Here is a 24,446-nt window from a genome sequence, read left to right on the forward strand (position 1 = left end):
ATTCCAGTAGTGTTCACACAATCACTTTAATGTTCAACCATAAATTAAGATAAAACATTTCAATATATTGATCAAACAATCAACTTGAATCAAGCCTCTACATAATACATATACTGATTGTAAAACTAGATGTAATACTATACTTGGTTTACATACATAAAATTCTCTGAGAAAATAAGTGGAGGTACAACTTTTGCCAATACTTTGCATATATGTCTCGTACTTAATCGTTAATTTGATTCTTACAATGTGTCATCCATGACAAATATTTTCTTGCTTCCTTTGTAACCTTCCAAAGAGGACTTGACAGCAAGCTTGAAGTCTTTTAAAGAGAAGGTCTCTGATGCTGGAGGTAACAGTTTGCATTCTCTGACCAAGTCAAAAAGGTCATCAAACATTCGCACCAGTTCAGGGTTTTCCTCATTTTCTTGCACCCATTTGGCATTCCAATAACCAATAAGCCTAACCCGTTTAAAAATAAGAGCACCTGTTGACACCATTACTGGCTTCTTTGACATTCCACCATAGGTCACCATCGCTCCTTTACTGTCTAAATGTTTGAGAATGTTAGTTGCACTGTCTCCACCAACTGTGTTGAATGCCAGCTTGGGGGGACTTGACATTGATTTGATCAAATCCTTCATTTGGTGAGATCTTGAGAATTCCTCTGTCACTACATGAGTTGCTCCTAAACTTTTCAGATAACCTGTCAGCTGATCAATATCTGGTCTGTTTCTCACTACATTTATTGTCTTAAACCCCCATTCTCTTGCTATCTGAATCACTGCTTGGCCCACAGCACTGTTTGCACCATTTTGAATCACACAGTCCCCTTCATGTAAACACACAAAGTCCTTTAGCATTCGGTAAGCCGTGCAAGGGTTGACCATTATCGTAGCGGCACTGATAGCTGGGACATCATTTGGAACCTTTCGTAACATTTCTTGGTCAGACACAGCCACAGTCCTCCAAGTCCCAAACCCTGTTCCTGCTGGAATCACCCAATCACCAGGAACAAGACTGGAAACTTTGCTCCCGACTTCTAATACTTCTCCGACGCCTTCATTTCCACAAACAGCCGGTAATTGTGGGAGCATGTGATATGTTCCCTCGATCATGTTGATGTCAGATGGATTGATCGGAGCCATTTTCATTTTTACCAACACCTCCGTCTCTTTGAGTGCTGTAGGCACTTGACTGTTTTCTAAATAGAGCATTTTGTTCGGATCACCATGACCCTTGTACATTACTGCTTGTGATTGAATGCTTGACATTGATCGTGCTATCACATGTGTCGCACGCTGAGACCCAATGGTCTTCATGGAATTGAATACCGGCGTCAACAAATTGGAAAACATTTTGCTTTTTTCTAGGGGGATTTACTTTCGTTTTGTTACTTTCGGGTTCTCTCTAGACTTTTTAGAAAAGAGTTTGCTAATTAACGAAAAGAAGTACTAAAACACATTCATCAAAACACTAAATTATAAATAAAAGGATATTAAAATTTAAAGATTTAAAAAATATTTTATGTTATAAACTTTTTAATTTATTAAATTCTTAATTGAATATGATATAATGAAAAACTGGTCATGTTAATCGTGAAATGAAAAATGATCAAGCCATAAAAAATAATTTTGATCACAGTTCTTAAATTAGTTAAAGTAATGGTATATGCTTCATAGATAAAAAAAAATCTATTGAAAAGTAAATTGAAATAGCAAATCGTCATATATTTCAACATTATTTCCCGACATTATTAATACGACCGGAAGTGATACTTTTGCGCATGCCTACTTCTCGTAGCAACCTTCTAAACATAAATATGGCGGCAGAATCGTAGAGTGATTAAAAAAGCGAGATATACACTCTCTTAAACCCAATAAAAGGTTGATACAATGTCAAAAGCAGGGAAAAGAGTTAAAAGTGGTTCAGGACAAGGAGGTGCCAAATGGGAACAACCACTGTTGGCCGCTACTTTTGACGAGGTATGATCTATGCACACACTAACCAGTGCGCGTTATGTATCGGTCTTATGATGCCCAGGATAACCCTATTTTGCAAAAAAAATTCTCCTTTATTTATATAGGAAAGTTGGAAGGCTAATGTGACATTTGTGGTAGGCGAGAAACCTGAAGATTACACATGGATTGATATCCTTGGGGCTACCATCGCTGCAGGATCCAGAAGACTTTTCAGTGTAATCTCTAAGGAGCAGCTGGAGGCTGAGGTAATGCGTACACAGAGACTCTTAGAACAGTTCTGTAGTTAATATCGCATGCATTCTACATTCATCGTCATCATCATCCTTATTTGTTGATGTCATTCAGAAATTGAATGTATATTCTGTTAAAGTCCACAGTGATGTATATATTTAGCTAACGGTAAATGTGTATTTACACGGTGTAAAAGTAATATAATAATTTTCAATGCCACCAAGTTTGTCTCTTTATGAGGATCAATTAAAAACTTCCCTCATTAGTAAAACTTCAAATTATATACTAATACATATGATATCCGTGATAAAATATGTGAAGTTATTTTATTGCAAATGGTTAAGAACACAGCTTATTGTAATTAATTGTAATTTCTTAATCAGTTATTCAAAAAATAAATAAAAAGAAGAATAAATATAGTTCAAAAGATTATCTATAGATTCTTAATTAGATTCATAAATTTGACAGGTCAAAGAATTGGGAAACCCAAAAGGCAAGAAACCAAAGGAAGTTCCCCAGCATTTTGAAGTGTGTGAGCCATGCAAAATACACTTGGATAATGGTGAAGAAATACCACTGCCTCTCCTAGCACGGCTCATTAAATTTAAACTTTTGGCAATCAAAGCTAATGATCTTAAGCGCAGGGAAACAGAAAAGAAGGTGAGTCTGGTAGAAGGGAATGGGTCCAAGTGTTAACAATTCACAAATAATAGATTGACACAAAAAATATGTGAACACACTTCATGCACATTTAAGTTCTTTACATTTAACAGCAAAAATGAATCTTAAGAATTTGATCGTAAGACAGTAAAAGTATATTAATTTATGAAAAATGGTTATGTTTCATTAAATGTTTTAACTGAAACATTTGTTTGTTTACCTGGTCTTAGAAAGATAATGTTACAGAGGTAAGATTGAATGTCTAGAGAGGAACTCTGTGAAATGTTAGTTGTTGTAATCCAATGACCTTGTTCGTAACAAAACAAGTTTGGCTGATCACATCTCAGTAGCTCATGGTGTACATTGAATGTTGTACATGGCTTATTTAATTCATGTAGAATGCATCTTATCTTTCAAAGGCTTTTTCATTGTCTTGGTTGCATGTTATATAATGGTTTAGTATTGAATGACGTAACGTGTGTACCTGTATGTTCCTAAACATGTACTGTATAAAGAATGAAAAGAATGTGCATGTTACCTGTAGAAATTACAATGTAAGACTGTGTTTGGTCACTGTGGATGTAATATATTTGTTGTCACACTGTTGTAATGCTTCTTAATGAATGAAATACCTGTAATTGTAAACAGCTAGGGCAAGGTGGTAAGAAAAAAAAGGTGATGTATATTTTGTTTCTAGACCTCTCTTTCTCTGCACAAAATTTTGTTAAGAATATGCATTGATTAAGAGTAAATTGTATGACAAAAAAATTAGACTAAATATGCAAGTAGTACAAATGTAGGTGTTTTCTTATTTCACAAAATGATGACTTTTTATGAATTTTTTGTTAGCATTGTTTAGCTTTAAACTGCACAGATTCCAAATGCTCTTTCACAATTATTTATATATATTGATGCCTGATATATGTTTATCTATATGCATAGCTGTAAGTTTACTGCACAAAAGCTTTTCATTATAAAATCACCTTATGTAAACACCTTATGTAAATGTAGATATATATACATGTACCTCCCACACAATTCTTTTACCCTCCTTGGAATTTAGATAAAGTCTATTGTGTAAAGGGCAAACTTTAAAATTACCACCTAAATTAGCAAAAGCATTCTTGCTCACTAGATATATAATAATGTTGGGGCATGCAGTTTATTTCCTCATGTTATATTGTCCATACATATTTAGAAAACCATGCATTTTTGCAGAGAGCTTTGCCTAACAATTCGAGTAAATCCTTGGTAATATTAGAAGAAAAAAAAATCTTTTGCATGCATTTATTAACAAAATGATTGAAACTTTGCATGCATGTTGCTGAAAAAAAGCTTTGTTATTTAATCTGTAAGTTTTATTACTAACATTATTACCATTGTTTCATTCATTTACAGGTTTGTTAATGCATTGACTTAAATTTTTGTTATTCATTTTGATCTTTTACTTCGACTTTTTTTTTCTTTTGTTGAAATATGACTGAATTTATTAAACTAATGGATACTTACCTGGCAATACTTTTTTTGGAAAAATGTTTCATCACTTTCAACACTCTCTACTGTGAAACATTACTAGTCTACATGCAAACCATTACATATATGTGTAATTGTAATATATATATTTATAGGCTGCAGATGGTAAGGACAAAGGAAAAGGAGGAAAAGATAAACCAAAGTCTGCAGGGAAGGGGAAAGGGGGAGGAAAGAAGACCCCAGAGCCCCCCTCAGCCAAGGAGGGGTCCAAACTGAGGAAGCGAGGGGAAGAGGATGATGAAGGAAAATACATAGGTATAGAGGGCATTCCTTATCAATACATTAAAAACCCCAAAACACATATCTTAATTTTCATGTACTGGCTGGTCTAGATTTATATACCAGTATAAGCATCCTAATCAATGATAGAAGATATGGTAGTTTGGCAGCAGTTTAGATTTTAGATTCATGGATCGATACACAGTATTCAGTTTTAGGGTTTAAGTTAAAAAGAAATTTTATACTAGTGCACATAAACTTAATTCATATTTGCACATGATTTAGGACATTACATACCGGTAGTTTAAATTGATAAATAAATTAAAGTTTGATATAATTATTCCATTAAATGAAAGAACCTATTCTGTGTTCTCTTTGTACAGATGATGAGCCAGATGACGGAGCTCAGCACTACGTGGTCATCTACGGCTTCCACAACCCACACCTGATCGCCTACCTGTCTGAGCTGGGGATCACTGTGGAGTCCATTGTAAAAATCAGCTCTCAGGATTACTCCAGGTTCCAGAAACAGGAAGTTCCAGATGTGGAGAAAGATGAAAAAACATTAGGTAAAGAATTGCAATTACTTGAAGCCTATAAAAAGTATTTATCTTCAAGATATGTTTTGTTGAAACATGAATTTTGTTGATTTGAAGAAAAGGAGATGTAACAAATGAAATATATTTTTTCTGTTACAATAACACTTAAGTTGGCATTAAAAATGTTTTTAAAAAAATGCATTTAAAAAGTTTTAACAATAAGTAAAAGAATGCTTACTTTATATGGACACAATAATAAGGTTGAAGATTGCAACAACATGTATTTAAAGTTATGAATTCAGTAAGATATTTGATTTGTTCTTATTGATGGGTAGCATTAAGAATTGAAATGTCTCTCTAGCTTTAGAAGAAGTGGAGAGAAATCAGAAGCAGAAACTGAAGAAAGAGCTGAAGCAGTACTGGAAGGATGTGCTGTTGTTACTGCAGAAGCCACCAGATGGCAGTAACCTCCACAACATCGCCCGGAAAGACTATGAGGTCAAGAACCTCATTGTCCCTGAAAACCTTGAAGATCCGGAGCAGAAGGTGAGTCTCAATTTGTAGAAAGCTAAATTTCCTGTATGCTTGTCAATGATATGTTTCTTTTATCTAAAAAATACCAAACCTGTGATAAATCACAATTCACATTCTTACAATGTAGTACGGTAAATAGACCCATACTTCAGAATTTCTACTGATTGCTTTTAGAATAACTTGGGAACAGCACTGTTTGAGGATATTGCCTGTATGGTGTATGACTTGATTGATGCCAAGCGACAGTACCAGACTTACCTGGACAACCTAAAGCTATTACATATTCCTGTCCCTGGGGAAGTGGCCCAGACTCAAGGTAGGAGACCACAAGTGAAATTTTTTGTGAACATATATAATGAATGATAAAATGAATCTGGAACAAGATTTAGATTGTTTGTTAAACATCATGGTCTATAACCTGGCACATTGAACAACAATCTGTAGAGAAACTTATATGAGCAATTTGACCTAAAATGAATGACCTAGAAAATTACAAAGTGACCCTTGACCTTCATTTCTTAGGTCACCAACTTGCTATACTTTAAAGTTCAATTGAGAGTATAAAACCTAGACAGAATTTCAATTGTGTACTTATTACATCCATTTATGGTTCCTCATCCTACTGTATTTCTTTACAGAAGAGAAGCCTGCAGTCTCTGCTGCCCCCACCCCCCAGCAGACCACCGCTCCCAGCATCCCGTCCATTCACCCAGACCAGTTGGAGACCAAGGTTGAGGTGGACATGAGGTACTACAATGACCTGATGAACTGTATCCCTCAGGAGAGCGCCAGCATCCCGCTGATGATGCACTGCATGCTGGAACAGGTATAGAGATTTCTTCAGAGCTCTTACTTCTCATATAGAGAACATCATTTTAATGAAAGAAATATGAGTTCTGTATAGCATATAGATTGGAGCATTATAAATACATGAATATTTTAGTATTAATCATTAAGTTTTGTTATTATTCAGTAGAAATTGTGTACTGATTGTAAAATTTATTGAAATATTTTATGGATTGGGCAAAAATTTGTGGCCATTTTAATTACTTAAAAATTTTGAAAGACTAATTTTATATCTTCTTCTTTTCTTCTCCCTAATAACAACTGATGTGATTTTAGGTGGCAGCTACAGAGGAAGGAAAGGACCCACCCAGTGAACAGCTCCCACCCAGACGGGCTGATGGAATTAACACTAACCTAGTGTCCCACATCAGTAACATGGCATTCAAACTGGCTCTGTCCGAAGATGAACACAGTGTATGTACCACTTTATCAACTATACTGGGTCTACTTCATTTTAAAGAATGGTGTCCAAGATTTGTACTAGTAAACTAACTCCATGCTCTCATTTTCAGATGCTGTCGGACATATTTGATTTACCCGAAAGACCCCCTGAAACTCTGAACCAGCCACTCCTCATGAATATTCATGATGACATTTGCATCCGTACCAACCACCTGAAGACAATTTACGGATTCAATCCACAGGAGGTGGAGAAAGAGATGTTGAAGAAACTCCCCTTTGAAAACTTGATTCACATTCCCCGCCCTGCCTCTTCTGTGGCCAAGGAGCGAGCGGCCCGCCTACAGGAGCTGATACATTTCAGTGCCACTGATGGCCTCTCTCAGTCAGGTAAGGGGGCTTGTTTGATATTTTACAATCCATAGTTTTTTTAAATTCATTTAATTTTGAGTTCAATAAGTTATATTCATAGTTTGATTGATTTTCAAAACAAATTGTTATGTAAATTAGTATTTTGATTGTTTCTGCGTTATCTTGTGCTTAAACCCCTATTACAGTGTTTATTTACTCAACAATATTATTTTGTTGTTCAGAAATTGACAGAGCTTTCAAGCAGTTTGTGTTTGAGTGTATGGACTTGGCCGGTACTGATCCCAACGGTTTTATCATTACTCGGGACAGCGAGGGATTGGAGCACTCTGCAATCCCATGGGATGATCCTTATCCCTTCTTCAGAGGAATGATCCCAAAACATGAAAAAGCCTCGAAAGAAGAATTTATGTCCACACCATCAGAGGAAAGATCAGGTAAAGGTCAACCAGGGGTCAGGTCAATGTCAAACAGTCTATATGGATAATAATTCTCTTATGAGAGAAGACATCATCTCTCTCTTTTTTAATTTAATCTTTTTAGTTCATGTGTTTTATTATGCATGACAGGTTGTAAGTGGTTTAGTGGGTAAAGAATTTAGGAGTAGCCTTACATGTATCTCTTTAAAAACTCAATCTACTCCGTTATTTTTAACTTTATGCAAATTTTAATAATGGAATTAAATTATGAAACATTCTAACCTCTGTATTAAAAACAAATTGTACATGATCCTATTTATAGGAAACTGATGTTATTAATTTTTTTATGATATTCTTTTTTGAGATATCATTTGAAATCATACTTGGTGCAATCACATTTTTATGATTTGCCCACTGCACATGAGTGGCTACCTATAATCTGCACAGATTGTCATCAGTGCACATTGACAAAGTGGCTAATTACTGCTGTATGGTGCATCTGCATGCATAACCTTTACTTGTGGTGTGCATTTCACAATGCATGCAAGGTCAACATCATGACATATTAATTCATGTATTACAGTATATCAACTGAGTGTAGTGAATTCTATGATAATTTGGGAAATGGTTTTGAAAAGAACAAGTAACATACAATGTGATAGCTTAGAGTCATCAATTAAGGAATTCTAAATTTCTGTTGATATCAGTACTAGGATTGATAGTTTATTTATATTAACACTATTTACTAGAATAAACTGTTTCTTTTATGAATTTTAATATAAAATCTTTAAATCAATTATCTATAAAACAATAATTTCATTGATCAGAAATCTATAAATACGATCTCTAATTGTGTTGTCTGTGACTTATTAAAACTATACAGTCTTTTAACCAGACTCTAGGATTTTGGGATTAGATTGTCATTGGGATTATACTGTTAACTGGGTTTTGGGATTAGGCTGCTAACTGATTATGGGATTGGATTGTTAACACCTTTGTTTGTTTTTCATGCCATCAGGTGCCCACACTGTCACAATAAATGTTGTCAAGTGTAAGTCCTCATCAAAGTAACATTTAATTAATTATTCAATTATATATATAGCTTTACCAAATGCACACTGCTTCTTGGGCACCCAATAGTATTTTATTCTGGATCTATAAAATCTGTAGCTGATACTTTCTATTTCAAAATCTCTTTGTTGCCAATGGCAACAAATGAAGGATTATGGGATGGTAGATTCCTCTGGTGATGAAGATCTATATTCCTTGTATATATTCCAGTAATTTCTGTGCACACTAATGCTTCTGTGACAAAGTCATATTAACAGTGCATCTTTTGCTTTATTATTTTTTTTTTCAGTTCCAGATCTTACTTTAATATATCCCATTCACTAACAAGCAATAAATGAATGAAACTAACACTAACAAACTAATTTATTAAGTTTAGAACATAGAAAACTTATCTTTACTAATACGTTATTTTAAATTTTCAGAGAATTGTTGCACATAAAACCCCAACTTTTCACTTAAGTTATAACATGTATTGACCTTTAAGCTCTTATTTGTACCAATCAAAACTGTAGAAAAGTCACAGTAGGCACTGGCAACTTATTTTTAGCCAATGCATTATTATTGTATATTTGTGTTTTATTTTTATCAATTAATAATTAAAATGCATTGTCTTAATTATGCTGTTCACTGATATACATATAAAAATGGTCAGCAATACAATTATATTTTTAACCACTGGTTTAAAGCAAAAAATACGAAGCCCTTTACATATTGTATTAATGTTTACATTCTAGATTGACTAACTTCAATTAATGTTTCCTAATTAGTTACTGTAATTAAGAAAAGTGACAATGATAACTCTTCACAGGGAGTGATATGGAGTTGATTGACTATGAGGTGCCCGATACCCCTTCCTCGGGTCCCAGTACAGGGGAAGTAACTCCCAATAGTTCGCAGGAGATGCTCACATCACAAAAATCTGACCAGACTTTGAGAAAGTCTAGGTCAAAGAAGAAATCGTCCACAAGTAAAAATTGCATAGAGTTATAGCTTTGTATTTATACCAGTTTTTGTACCTTTTTGCCAATTTTATATCCACAGTTTTTTATATTCCCGTTTTTACCATTTACCCTTAAATTTCCTTTTTTATACAATAAATTTATAAATTAATGCATGATAAATATCCTAAAATTCTACAATTAGAAACTAGATTGTTTTGCAGTGGTAGTTTGCTATGTCCAGATTAGAAATCTCAAAATCAGTCATTTAATACTGTATTTAAAATACATGTAAATTGTATAAAGTTTCTTTATAAAGCATACAATGTATATATACATGTATATCCTGTTCAAAGATGAATGTCTCTAAGTTTAGAGTTTTTATACTCTCTTGCTCTCTTGCTTAGTATATTTGATATGTTCTGAAAAACATTCAGACAATTTAATCTTCTTTCCATTCCAGTCTACTTAATTACAATAGTGTTCAATCATTTCATTAAAACAGTAGTCAGCAGTAGATTAAGATTTTGCATCTACCGATACATACTGCATGCTAATAGTAGCTAGTGGGTAGTTGTTTTTGGTTACTTCTTTTTTTCGGTTACATAAATTACTGTAAGTAAAGTATAAGAAATGTTCTTTTTATTATTATTCTTTCAGATTATTGCATTCAAGTTGTTTCCTATTCATTTAGTTTTAGTTCCAGTTTTAAGTATATGAATAACATGCAAAATGAATTAATACTATTGTTTCAATAAAGTCAAGATAAACATTTGCTTTAAATTAAAATTGATTTTCAATCATATCATGCATTTATTACATTTCACAGTTGTTACTGACATAAAATCATCATTAAATTGCACTAGGTTTGTGTTATAAATCACTGTAATAAAAAAAACCACAATGTACATTAGTTTGACTAACATCACAGTATGCATTTAGTCTAAGCACAATCATCACATTCAGTGCTGAATAATAAGATAAGTGTTAGTAGTACATATACGTATAACTATTTATATATACTTACTAGGTGCTGTATCTCCTACCCCAATTCCTCCTGATGAACTGAAAAGAATGGAAAAAAGTCCCGATCCCAGTGATCGATCCCGACCCTCCACAGCGGACAGTAAGAAGGGGATCCTACGCCCCTCCTCCCGCTCAAGCTCAGGAGGAAGACGGTCCCGCAGTAACTCGGGTAGGCATGATTCTTTTATGCAAATGAATTTATAGCAACATGTACTGGTAAAGATATATTTTTATAAATCTTTTTTGCATCATAGTCAGAGTATATGTAAATTTAAGGGCCAAAAAAATCTCTTTTTTTTCCATTTTACTTGATAAATTAATACCAATTTCCTCCTTTTAATGCATGGAGTTCAAAATAGATACTGTTTTGGGGGTATTTTTGTATACAACAAAGAAGATAATCATTATGATGGATCAAAACTAATTGCAGAAAAACCCCACTTATTTTCACAACAGTCTCTTACTTGATTTTAATTCTAAAAATGTCTTAGTTTACTGAAGCTAGGAATCTTTTTATACCAAATACTACTGAATTTAATTTTTAAAAATTTGACAGAATAAGTAAGTCTTTAGACTATTCTGATTGAGCCTTTATTTATCCTAATGATTTTTACAGTCCACTTTGAGAAGGATGCAGCGGGACATCCCATCAGACACATAGAGCTGGAAGACAAGGAAGTGACAGAGGAAGAGCCAGTTAAGACAGCGGAGGAAAGCATGCACGAGATTGTGGACGCCCAGAAACGCGTGCTGGACCAGTGGTGCTTTGCTGAGCACTATGAACCGCATGTACTCTTACAGGTAAACAGCTGTTTGATTTATGAGATGCACCTTATGGTCTTTATGGCTGCTCAAGCTGCTTGATTGACAAGATACAACTTTATTATTATGACATAAAACTAGCATGGAAATTTTTTAAGATACACAAAATGATAAAACTGATTTAATGTGGAATCATTTAATATTTAGAATTGATGGTGGCTCAATTTTCGTGAATTTCTTTTGGAACCAAAAATTATGAAACACAATTTTGTTAAATCATATGTACTTATGAATCCACAAAACTATATTCCAAAGAACCATCAAATATGCTCACTCACCATCAGGGCATGAAAAATGACCCTAGGAAATTATAATTTTACAGTATTTTTTTTTTTTGAATGTTGATCAAGATTTACCTGTAATATTTATGTCTATTTTAGTGTACAATGTATAAATATTGCGTGCTATGACTGTACTTTCTGCAAACATATCATTTTTATGAATTTAATTTTGTACAGGTGTTGAAAGAGACAAGCTATCTGCTGCCTTTCATGGACACCTATTACAACAAGAGAGATAACTCCATGATGGTGGTCTTACACAACCCCTTCAACACGGAGTTCCAGAATCACGTAGATTGGCACACAGAGCTTCATAGTAATCTGGGATTTAGGTAAACAACTAAGTGACTTAATCAGAGAATTTATTTTTTTATCATTATTTATTAAAATCAAAGGCTCTGGTAAATTTGAGATACACTTACAAACAATTTGGATTACCACACTATATTGGAAAAATAATGAGAGCTGATGTGTACTTTATAAATTCTTTAAAAAAAGGTGTATCATTATTATGATGATTCTGTAGTTTAATGATATTTTTATGAAAAAATTAAATTTTAAACCTTTTTTGATATCCTATATGATTACATTATTTTATTGATAGAAATTATGAAGTGAGCTGCTTGTTTTGTAGGAATTACCTGGAGTATGTCGCCGAATCTGTTGCTGACTGGATGCAGGAGGAGGAAGCTAAATACAGTGCCCATCTGCTGAGTCGGGAACTGGATAAAATGCAGCAGGATGAGGATGCTGCAGCCAAAGCAGCAGAGTTAGCCGCCAAAAAGGGCAAGAAGTCACCACGAAAATCACCAAGTGAGTAAATTCTTGTGGCTACTCAATTCATCTTTCTCCCCATTTGAAAATCAATTTTCCATATTAATCATTATCTATCCTTATATATGTTGTTGCATGTAACAGAGTAGTAACACTAATGCACGATCCCATATTGTAATGTCATCAAATTTCCAGGCCGATCTAAGAGTCCAAAATCAAGAGCAAGCAGCCATGAGAGGTCTTCCTCTGCAAACAGCAACATGTTTGTCCGTGCTAACTCCCTGAAGGCATGGAAGGAGGAGCAGGATCGTGCTAAGGCTGAGGAGGAGGAGAAGGAGAGAGCACAGAGTGCTAAGAGGGCACGATCTGCTCAGAAAAGGGTAAATTATAAAACTATCTAATGTTATTGCCTCTTAATTCTATGTGTGTTGAACAATCTTGAGTACACATGACTGTACAAAAATTTCTTCTTGTTTTGAATAATTTCACTTTGATATGATGAATCGCTGTTTTTAAAAAAATGATAGTTTACATCATTTCTGCATTTTCATTCAGGCTGAAAAGGACGCTGAGAAGGATAAGAAAAGGCCAGGCTCTCGAGGAAGTGCAAAGTCCAAATCTTCCAAGGAGAGGGAGGCAGAGCCCCAGGAACCACCCTCAGAGGAGAACTTGGCACCCCCAGAGAGATTCTGGCCGGTTTGTAGATATTAATGCAATATTTGTAGTTATTAACTTTACCTTAAAGTAATGTTATTTGAAACTTAACAGATCTATTTTTTAGGCTTGATGATATTTAGATGCAATATTTTTCATCAGACTTCAAAGTTTTATATCATTCACAATGCTCAAAAAAGCAAATGAATGTTGATAATTATTAGAACATTTAAATCATAATATTTTTGTAGGAAATTGTTTGTGTACCAGCATATGACTTGAAGTTCTGTTGCTTAACTCATCATGTTCATTTCCCCCTTTCTTCTGATTGCAGTTTACCGGCTATGATGTAGGAAACAAACTGATCCATGTATCTGGTATCACAACTTCAATGTTCCCCTGTGATGGCGGTCAGATCAGGACAGAGAGGTTGGAGTTTGTTCAAGGTTAGTGCTCCCTCTTTTTAATACAGAACTAAATCAGTGTTTCACTAAGTAAATGTTAAGTGTGTTTTCATCAATAAGTGTAGAATACCATTTTTTTGTTGGTTTTGTTGTTCTACCACAAAATTAAAGTTTATTGAAGTGGGTTTTCAAGTGGTAAGATCATTGTCCATGAATTTGATAACATATCTCTGAAATTTTGTGATTTGTACTAAATCCACAAAGAATTGATGCCCATGAATAAAAAACCCCACAGTATATGTGTACCACATGTATTCTGAAATACAATTTTTTAAAATCTTTTCTCAGGAACAACTAGCATAAAGTCAACAATTCTGAAGGATGGCCATAACTTTACCGTCCATATTCTGGATCCCAAGGAAGGGACTGAGGAGACCGATGCTGATGAGGACATGCCCTCACCAGCCAATGAAAAGGCAGAGTTTGAGAAGTCTGAAAAAGATGGTAAACTTCAATATTTTCTACATTGTTCAAAAAATCATTGCATGGTCTTAGCTTTTGGTTTGATGTTGTTTTTACATTGCCTCATTATTACTAACAGTGTTTAAATCTGACATAGCTGCCCTATCTTCTTGCTATTTTAGTAATTTTTATAAGATTTAACTGGTATGTGCCATGGTTGTAAAGGACTGGAATAATTTGTACTAATTCAATTATAGGAAGTCTATGTACATGTAATTATTATTTTTATTACCCTGTATGATTTAACAAATTACTTCAACGCTATGCAAAACAAATATTTCCCAAATTAAACATTTTATTGTACAATATTTGGTAAGGAAGAATTTTGTTTTGTGTCATCATGTAGTACAAGTGATGGATGCATGGCACAGTTATGCAAACATTTCAAGCTCTACTTTAAGAAAAAGGAACTACTATAAACTATTCCTAAATTTTCTAATTGTTAAATTATATTTTATTTGACAGATGCTAAAACAACTGATGGAGACAGAGGTAGCAGTGCCCAGAAGACGTTGAAGTCTGATGGAGACAAGAGCTCAGTCAGTGCATTCGGATCCATCACGGCCCAGCTAATGGATGGAATGACCCTGGCTCTCAGTCAGTTTGGGGCCACAGGAGAGTCCAAAGATGGTGTGTACCCCTGCTATAGTTATCAAAGACAATACTAAACAGCAAATTCGTATGATGAAAAAATTTCAAGCCTATGTTTAATGTATTGAATTTCTTTTTGTATATTAAAAATTGATTTTGAATATTTCTAGAAATTTAAACAGTGAATAAATTCTATCAAATATTGAATGTTTTACAGGGAAAAAATACGAACCCATTCCTTACACTCCCCCTCCATCTACACCACTTCCTGGACCACCCCCCTCCCCCACAAAAAGCAAGAAGGGGGACAAGAAAGGGGCACCTACACCTGAACCACCTCCACCAGCAACAGTGAGTATCACCCATTATCTCTATAACTTTTCTTTAAGGCACAATGTCCTTCCAGGAAGAGAGTTAACTCTTGGTATAGTTAAGTACTTTAACAATTATTTTCAAAAAAGATCAAATTTTGTCTTGAAAGTATGCTGATATTGTATGTTTCTTTTTAATAACAATAAGAATTTCTTTTCAATGGGTAAATCATTACAAACTGCAAATTACAAATTGAGGATACAGAGAATGGATACAAAAAAATTTAAAATTGCTCTTTGGTTTGAGTAGAATAGATATTAAATTATACATATGAGGGTTTTTGATAGGAATGTTTCTCGATAATAAAGGAGAAAAAATAGGTAAATGGAGAAATATTTTTTCTTATGCTTTGCAGCCACTGGAAGATGAGGAGAAGAAGGACCAGGAGGAGAAGAAAGACGAGGAGAAGCCGTTACAACAGCCGTTCCAGCAGCTGTATGTCTCCTGTCCTGATGGACTCAATGTCAAGTTCATGCTGGAGAGCTCACTGGGTATGTCAGTCATCATTATCACAGTCAGATATAGAATGTTGTAACATCTGTCATGGATCATCAGTATGATTAAGTTCATCAAATGGAGTGTTCTGCAGCTAAATGTTGCCTCACGTGAATTTCACATGAGGAGACCATACGCATGAATTTTTCTCATATGAATATGAAGGGAAAATATCTGGTATAAATAGATATTGTTTGCTGTTATCATGTGGAGCACAACTGCTTCTCAATGCTTCTTCCTTCATAACTTTTTGTTTTCAATTATTAAGAAATGACGCTTCTTTGAAAAACCTTATTCTTTTAAATTTCAAAATTAAGTTGACAATGAACTTTCCTTTTCCTTATAGGCATGAAACCAATAGCAGAAGATGATAGGCGGCTGCTTGTTAAGCAGAGCTATCCCTATAAGACCAAGGGAGAGCAAGATTGCGAGGCAGTGAGGCGGAAGTATGCACTGAAGGAGACCTCCCGAATCATGACTTCAGAGGGAACCGTCATCAAAATGATGGAGGATGGAAGTATTGAGGTAAGTCAAATCAACAAAGGAAAAAGGTATGTTAAAATGTAAGAACAATGGGAACATTTTGAGGAAGTCAGCCAAGAGAACCATCATCAAAATGCAGGAAATAATTTTTCATCTGGATTTCTTGTCATCAAGTTATTTGTATCATATTTGTCTAGACCAGTCTGAAAGCAACTGCCTTGTATAAATAAGTTATAAATCATAAGAGAATTTTTCCCATCAGGTTTTGTATGCTGATGGCACAATCAGTGTGCACAGGGGACACTGGGAGGTTCCTAGGAGGAGAAGTGTCTCCCCACAGAGACCAGAGAGTCAGGACGAGGAGAGGGGGTCATGGACCACCACCTACCCCACAGGGGAGAAAATCATGTATAAAGGGAACGGGGACATGGAGGAACTAAAGGCCGTCATGATCTCTGTGGCCTCTGATCCAGAGACCAATCAGGTGAGCTGTTACATAGGTGTACAACAAGCACTAGTTCAAGCAATCAAGTTATGCATATACATGTATTATAGAACAGTCAGTATAGGAGGCCTTAAAGAAAACTAATTATCTGAAATCAAAGAAAGTTCATTATATTTTTTTTTCAAAAAATGGATATATATATATATAAATTTTTTAAAGATGTTAATTAAGCAAAAGTTTGAAAACTTTACAAAATAATTTACCTAAATTAAACTTCCTCATTTTTTTTGCAGACAATGGCCACCAGAGATGACCATGTGATCACCGTCAGCTACCCTGATGGCACCACTATCGTGGAGCACGCTGATGGGACAAGAATCACCACCTACTACAGGGAGAACACAATGAATGCCGAGGAGGGCCAGGAAATGGGTACAGCTTTAGACATTTAATTATTGAACAAAAAATTACCTATCACTTGTCTGCCTAAATGTTCTTGAGATTTCATCCATGCATGTTTATAATTGAAATTTAATGAAGCAGTATGATGCTGATACTCAGTATGATGATGATACGTGACATGGAGTGCTCACAACTTGTCCCATGAATTAAGGTCAAAAGTCAGATCACACATAAGCAAGATCTTATATAAGTGTTGAAAGAAAATTGTGGGCAAATTTTGAATAATCGTTTTCATATGTGTTTAACATGCACTGAAATATAAGTTTCTAAAATTTGTTTTCATCTTTGTTGTTTAGAAATGGAAAAGGAGTTTAACTCCCAGACAGTTAAATTCGTGAAGGTGGAATGTCCAGCCTATGCTACTGTGGAGTTTAACTGTGCCACTAGTGAGAACCTGACAATTTTTGGGAATGGCTCCACCATCAATGTCTTCCCTGACGGTTACTACATGCTTCACCACTGGGATGGAGGCCGCTGTGAGGTGGATACCGAGGGCACCGTCACGTACTACCCCCGCCCAGACAAAGTCACAGAGCAGCTGCTACCAGAGAGAGAGCTACAGTACGTCCTACGACACAATGCAGATGTTATCATAGAAACTGTGGACACAGATGGAAACGTGTTCAATGTGAAATCCAATGGAGACTTCCAATGTATCCCAGTTAACGGAGACGAAATGTCAGATGTCAGTAATGAGGATTTGCCGAAATCCGAGAAGAAACTTTCGACCTACAGGGAGCATGCTCCAAGGTTCCTCATCATCCATGCGGACGGAAGTGGGACGGAGCTACTGAGATACCAGGATATTGCGGAGTATCTGACTAATGCGGAACAGAGTCCCGCTACAGCTGTATTGAAGGACGAACTAGCTAATTTCCCAGGCGTCACAGGAATCACCATCTTGAAACCATACATTGGCGGACCATCAGAGAGATGGCTGAAGAAATACGATCAGGAGTCCATCATTCCGCATGGAATCAGGTGCAGAGATCTGACTACTCTGCCTCCTAAAGAATTCAAGACACCTGGTTCTAAATTTGGAGCAAATTTAGGTCAAGGTCTCTCTGTGGGCGGGGCTGTTAAACAACCAGTCAGGATTCCTATCCTGAAGTGCCCCAGTGTGTTGGAGCTCAGACAGATGATTCAGTACAAGCCTGTTTCTGCATCACTCAGAGAAAAGTAAGCCTTAATATAAATTCATTCATTTTCTTGTAGTAACTTATAGTATACCAGGAACTAGAGTGACACCTTTATATAAATCATCATGGGTTTAGAAGGGAGTTCTGGTAATGAACTATTATTTTTGTCAGAATACTTAATAGTGTAAAATTTATTTTTGAAATCTAAATGTTTGTGTTGAATTAAAAGCGAACACACAATTTGATAACCATTGTAAATACTTTGCATTCTGAAAAGTACTTTTGAAGATGAATCACTGAATTCTAACTCGATCTTATAACAGGTTACAGAGTGGATTGAGGGAGTATGCTGAGTATATAATTGAGAGGAACAAGGTAGCAGATTACATGCAAGTGGTGGATCCAAGAACTGAGGAGGAGAAGATCAACGCCTCTGATCTCCAGGAAATAGGTCTCCAGCAGGCCAAAGACAAGAACTATGCTTCAGGTAAGTGTCGTGAACCCATGGTAGCAAGCTGACAGTACTCTAGATACACTAGTTTTGTTAGAAAGTAATTTAAAACTATTACAAATAAAGAGATACGAATTGGTAGTAATTGTACAGTAAAACAAAGTTACGCCAAATTCACTTATACAGCAAAACTATTTTATTTTCCTTAATTTATCTTAAAACTTTCTAATCTTATTTAAACTAGAAATTATGATTAATAAAATTTAAAGATATTGGCCCTAGCACTTTATTTTGTAATCTGTTTGACTGTGCAACCTTTTTCTCAATGCTGGTAGTTTTTCTTTGACTATGTAAAATATAAAAAGTTTGTAAGTCTTGAAAAAGATTTTTTTTTTTTCCCCTCAGAAAACATTCATAAAGTCAGAAATTTTAAGCTCATGTTTGTTTTGCAGCTAACGTCAAAGAGCTGTATGAGAGGGCCACAGCTCCCCCCGAGCCAAGCCCCCCACCCACACCACAACCCAAGAGGACCCAGGCAGACTGGGAACGTGACCAGAGAGAGGTCTCGGAGGAAAAGGCCGGGAGGGAAGCTCTCAAAAAGAGAAACATTCCCAGTTATTTTGACAGCGAGTTTGGTAAAGCTTTCCTGCTCACTCAAGCCAAAGATGTGGACGAGATTTTAAGGGAGCTGTCGGCCGACCCCAGGAAAGATGGAACCGAGGCTGTCAGAGGTCAACTGTCCGGCCAGAGTGGTCAACAAATGAGTCCCGTTACCAGCGCCTACCCTGCTAGATGTACGTCTATAAATTCTTGATCATTTTCATATTATTTAAAGTTTTTATGAATTTGTTCATGTTTTATACATGTACACAATGCATTTTCAATGCTATATACTCTATGTTTAATAAGGAGAATGAATTTTGAAAGATTTAAGATTCCACTGAATGCATTTTTGCATGGTAAAAGTTAATGTGCTCACTTGATTTGTCTTGATTATTTTTGGATTATTTAAAGTTTTATGAATTTGTGCAAATTAATACAACTACATAGTCAATTTTCATATGTATTCTCTATATCAAATAGAGGAGATGAATTTTAAAATAGGATATACATGTATTTAAAATCACACCAAAAGCATTTTTTGCAAAATATTAAGTCTAACAGGCACTTCAAAAGTTTCAAATATTGTTGCATCAGCAGTAAATATAGGATTTTTTTGGTCACATGCTTTGTGTAATGAAGCACGTCACAGTAGACATGTATGTGTAGCTTTGTGGTCGTATGTTTGGTAGCACTGGCCGCAGTGACCTCAGTTCAGAGTGATCGATCAAGCATGTCGCCAGTGGATACGTTACCCCCTAAAAACGTACCAGACACACCCTTGTCTTATGCAGGTAAAGAGACTCACCCTCCCGCTGCTTTGTCTGCTCTCATCTCTTCATTCACTTGCTGTCTGTGTGTTTGCTAGTTGGTTAATACATGTGGAAAATAAACTTTTTATCAATTTGGTGATTGGCAGTGATATTAAATGAGTTTTGTGTGAAAACTTATATAAGATATATTCTAAAGTGTTCAATAATTATTGCTCTCTATTTAACTATCTTAAACGTGGAAACGGATTCAAATGGTTTTGTGCTTAGATTACAATATTGAATAAATTTTTAACTAAAAAAGATATGTCATTAAATGATTTTCATTAATACATGTATACAGTGACACATTAACATATAGTTTCATATACATATAGTAAGAGGTTTACTTGTTTTGTATTCAGATAATGAAATAAGAGGAGGTTTGTATATTGTCTATATTAAATGACAACACCCTGTATCAAATATTTTTATATATCATTTCCTATTTCCTTCCATTTTACCTTCTGTGGACACATTTTAATGTTGTTTAGATCGATTTAAAAACATCCCTTTAGTATATTGTATGATGTTTTTCTCAACTAACAAAATCTTTTTTATATTTTTCACAATGTAAATGAACAAAACAGATCACCCAAATAACTTCTCCTACATCAAATTTTCTTACATGTAGTCTGCTGAATTTTATCTTGACTTTGTCAAATGTATGTAGTTTGGTCATTCCTTGATGTTGACTTTTAAAAATTCTTTACCTTTGTATGCCTATATACATTCCTTACAATCTTTGTCTTGCTTGAAGTTTTCATTTTTTTCTCTTTACAGAAATATTTGTTGTCACTTTACTTTCTTATTTTTTCTACATAAAAAAACAGATAGTGATCAAGATAATTTTCCTTTAGATTTTGAATTTCAGCGTATTAGGAAAAAAAACCATATGCCAAAATAAAACAAAAACATATAAAGCTCCATTTTCAGTAGTGATCAATTTTATTCAAGTCTATCAGTACTTTTATATTTTAATCAAAGCTTTATTTTTCCATTAAAGTGTACACAGAGACAGTACCTTCTCGAGGAGGGGTGAGACCAGGTAACCCAACCCCAGCACATGCCCAGGGTCAAGGGTCACCTGCCCCCATCCGACCCCAGAATCCAACCCCTGTTCATGCAGGAAAGGATAAAACCGGAAGACCAAGTAAGAGGCTGTTATTTTTTTGTTATCTGAAATTTATTTTATATGATGCAGACATTGTTATTGGTACATGTAATATCTTCTAATTTTCTGGCAAAAAAATTACTTGTCAGAATTGGCACATTACATATATATACCCCCAAATATCACTCAACAAAGAAAGATAAGCTGCAAAATATATTGCACATTTGAATGAAGTATAATTTGTCATGTTATAATTTTCTGTAGTCAATCCAACCCCCAAACATGCTGGAGGAGGAATGGACTCACCCTCAGATTTACCATCACAGCTTGACTACCCTGCCATAATAATGGAACAGCCTTTAGAGGAGGAAGGTACAGTATAAATGAAATTTTCCCATATATTATTTTTCAAAAGAATATTTCTTTCTTGGAAGATTTTTGCATATTCTATAGTAAATTTTCAATTGATTTTAGTGGAAGATGAAGTAGATGGTGAAGAATTGACCTTGACCAAAAGTCTGAAGGTCAATGTTCTTGGTCAGCCCCGAAAGAACCCAGTGCCCTTGCCAACTGGAATAAAAGGTGGTCGTCCAGGAGCCATTCCAAATATCAAGGTAGGTAGGCCAGGTCAAATATGATATGTTGGGGTAGCTTTCTGAATCAAAAATATAAATGTTCCATTGTATAATCATTAATCAAGCAAAATTAAATGAAATTTTAATTTTGAAAATACATGTATTGAAAACTTTTTAATTTTTTTTTGGATTTGGATTTGATTTACGTACATTAAAGAACTTTGAATTTTATTAAATCCTGTATTCAGATGTAATTTGTTGTTCATCACACAACCCTATACACAGCAGAAACTCTGATTATCCTTGTTTACCTTGACAGTACATTTCCATTGAGGAGCCAGTGAGGAGAAAAGTCAACACCTCCCTGACCGCGGGGGCCTCCATAAAGGGACAGAACCAGCTCTCCCACATGAGTGGGTTGATCCTGTTCCCTGAGGAGGTTGAGTTTGGGGTCCTGAAGGAAGGTTGTACATACTGTTACACAGTGTACCTCAAAAACACAGGGATTGATTCCTGTAGGTTCAGGATCAAGCAGCCTCCCCCAGCCACGGGGCTTAGGATCATCTATAATCCAGGCCCAGTATGTGTTGATTTGATAACTTACATATTGGATTTCACAATGAACACATTCGATTACCGTAGATGTTTAATGTTAGAATAATTACATATACCTTACTTCCAACCCCCATCCAAAAAATTGATATATTTTTTCTCCATTATAATGTCATCATTGAAATTAACAAGGTATTTATTAGATTGTGACATGTTTCAAATCTATGCTTGCTACATGTTATATAATTGTCTCTCTGTGTATTTCAGATTGCGGCTGGAATGAGGATGGAGTTGAATGTTGAGCTGTACGCCATTGCTGTGGGGGTAGAGGGTGAGATGGGGGTGGGGTCAGTCCGCCACGACCTGGAAATTGTCACCCAGACAGACGTCCTCTTCCTTCCTATCGCAGCAAATATCCTTTTGCCTTGATTTAAAGCTTAAAAATTTATCTTTGTTGTAACTTTCACTTTTATATGTACAGTGTATCAAAGAAAGGTTTTATTTTTTGAAAAATTATTGCAAATGTATTACTGTACATACAGCAGATACCAAATTTAATGTGAAAGTAAGCTGATGTGAAAGTTTTATTAATCTTTTATCTTTACATTCACCATAACAAGCTTTTATCTGTTATATTTTATTTTAAAAAATACTGGTATATGATTGTATTGATTCAACTGAAGAGGTATAAACATACAATAAACATACATGTATGTCTCTTTCTTTTTTCACAAACATCCTTACATTCTAGTAATTGTCATATTTTACAAGACTTGGTATAGTTAAAAAAAGAAGACCCCTTGAATCATTTATTTACCTTAACCCTCCCACCTGTTCTGACGGCCTATGAATATGACCACAGAAGTCCCAACAGTCCAAAGGGAGGCAAATCCAAAGGAGCTAAACTAGTGTCCACCAAGCCACCAGCTACCACCGGCATCATCCGCCCCCGTAAAACACCGCTAGGAAGTAAGGAATTCAGATCTTTATATGTCTTTGCGACAGAGAGAGAGAGAGAGAGAGAGAGAGAGAGTTATCAGCAAGTGCATGTACAGTAAAACAGGGTTACAGCTAAAACGCTTATAATGAATTTACACTTAGGGCAAAGTCAGTTGCATTCTCATTCTCATGTTATAGAAATAGTATTGAATATGTATATTATATATGCATATATAACAAATCAAAATAGCTCACCTCCGGTGCTTCCCTATATCCAAGTTTTAGTGTATATGTACACTGCAATATTGATATCTGTCAATGATTACATTATACATATGTATTATGTGTCTGTATTGTGTTTTGTTTTATTTTTCAGTTGGTAACACCAGTGCTTCTTCCTTTGTGAGATGAACCATAGAATATGTGAATGGTTCACAGACATCTCCGTCCAAATAATATTCAGATAAAATGCATTTGTTGTTATACTAAGGTCGTGTGGATTTGGTTGCTTTTCCAACTGACTGTGATATTTTATAACAATTATTTAATGAAGAGGATTCATTTATGAATGTTTATTACAAGTGTTTATGTGTACCGTCTACATGTGATATAAATAAAAACATTGTCAACTATAACTTAATCATCTGATTCATTTGGGTTCCTTCAGGGGGTGAATTAAATCAGCTCTGACCCCAAGGGCATCTAACGACAGGTACATGTACGTGTTTACCCTATAGTACATTGTACATATATAATAGTAAACTGTTGTTACTAAGCTTTTAGTATAGAAAGAATACCTGCGCATCTAGCGCTAGAGTTTCACCCAGCTCGCGCGAGACAAATCCAAGAAAACTGCTTTCATGAAATCTCAACTGGAGGAAAGCAAAGGTTTGTCGAGTCATATGTCGACTTGAATTTAAATGCTAACATACTGGTGGTCCATAATGAAAGGTTTCTGATGTATGAATTGTTCCAGAAAGATCTCCTAATACAATTTCTGTTGATTTTTAGCCCTAAAATTGTTTTGCAAAAAAAGCCATTACAATAAATAGGTACAAGCCCATGTACAACCTTTCCGTGCATGAATTGATGTACGTCGGCACATGTATACGAATTTCAGTCAGTTTATCAGGTTCACTTGATTAAAGATTATAATTCATTGAATTGATTTATATACAGGTAAATGCATTTGTAAA

The 24,446-nt window shown here is 35.1% G+C and overlaps 2 protein-coding genes across 10 annotated transcripts; one reads left to right on the forward strand and one right to left on the reverse strand.

Moving 5' to 3' along the window:
* Positions 1-7: 7 nt before the first annotated feature.
* Positions 8-1,415, reverse strand: LOC105348492 (enoyl-[acyl-carrier-protein] reductase, mitochondrial). Its single transcript, XM_011457953.4, has one exon. It carries the CDS (start codon positions 1,356-1,358, stop codon positions 243-245), a length of 1,116 nt encoding a protein of 371 aa, XP_011456255.3. The 5' UTR covers positions 1,359-1,415; the 3' UTR covers positions 8-242.
* Positions 1,416-1,787: 372 nt separating this feature from the next.
* On the forward strand, positions 1,788-23,881 carry LOC105348450 (sperm-associated antigen 17). Of its 9 annotated transcripts, XM_066071990.1 has the most exons (41): positions 1,788-1,985; positions 2,087-2,227; positions 2,682-2,873; positions 3,104-3,121; positions 3,522-3,548; positions 4,502-4,661; positions 5,009-5,194; positions 5,526-5,710; positions 5,873-6,014; positions 6,337-6,524; positions 6,821-6,958; positions 7,057-7,333; positions 7,537-7,749; positions 8,750-8,782; positions 9,611-9,769; positions 10,771-10,935; positions 11,383-11,567; positions 12,047-12,201; positions 12,504-12,682; positions 12,839-13,023; positions 13,199-13,339; positions 13,632-13,743; positions 14,050-14,205; positions 14,689-14,853; positions 15,032-15,165; positions 15,542-15,677; positions 16,028-16,206; positions 16,427-16,648; positions 16,903-17,041; positions 17,368-18,250; positions 18,534-18,697; positions 19,114-19,455; positions 19,954-20,055; positions 20,436-20,453; positions 21,077-21,223; positions 21,449-21,556; positions 21,659-21,798; positions 22,079-22,339; positions 22,579-22,723; positions 23,143-23,280; positions 23,627-23,881. In XM_066071990.1, the coding sequence occupies exons 1-41, from the start codon at positions 1,896-1,898 to the stop codon at positions 23,659-23,661; spliced, it is 6,885 nt and encodes a 2,294-aa protein (XP_065928062.1). In that variant the 5' UTR covers positions 1,788-1,895; the 3' UTR covers positions 23,662-23,881. The 9 variants fall into 9 exon arrangements, with proteins under 9 accessions (XP_065928062.1, XP_065928063.1, XP_065928066.1 ...); XM_066071991.1 differs by lacking the exon at positions 20,436-20,453; XM_066071994.1 differs by lacking the exon at positions 9,611-9,769.
* The last annotated feature ends 565 nt before the right edge of the window (positions 23,882-24,446 follow it).

The sequence above is a fragment of the Magallana gigas genome, chromosome 9, assembly GCF_963853765.1.
Source record: "Magallana gigas chromosome 9, xbMagGiga1.1, whole genome shotgun sequence".
Classification (NCBI taxonomy): Eukaryota; Metazoa; Mollusca; class Bivalvia; order Ostreida; family Ostreidae; genus Magallana; species Magallana gigas.

Excerpts from the sequence above, each read along its gene's own strand:
- LOC105348450 (XM_066071990.1), top strand. The coding sequence starts at position 1,896 with ATGTCAAAAGCAGGGAAAAGAGTTAAAAGTGGTTCAGGACAAGGAGGT. Across the intron at positions 5,195-5,525 it reads GAAAGATGAAAAAACATTAG|CTTTAGAAGAAGTGGAGAGA; the intron begins GTAAAGAATTGC and ends ATGTCTCTCTAG. Across the intron at positions 12,683-12,838 it reads GTCACCACGAAAATCACCAA|GCCGATCTAAGAGTCCAAAA; the intron begins GTGAGTAAATTC and ends TCAAATTTCCAG.
- LOC105348492 (XM_011457953.4), bottom strand. The coding sequence starts at position 1,358 with ATGTTTTCCAATTTGTTGACGCCGGTATTCAATTCCATGAAGACCATT.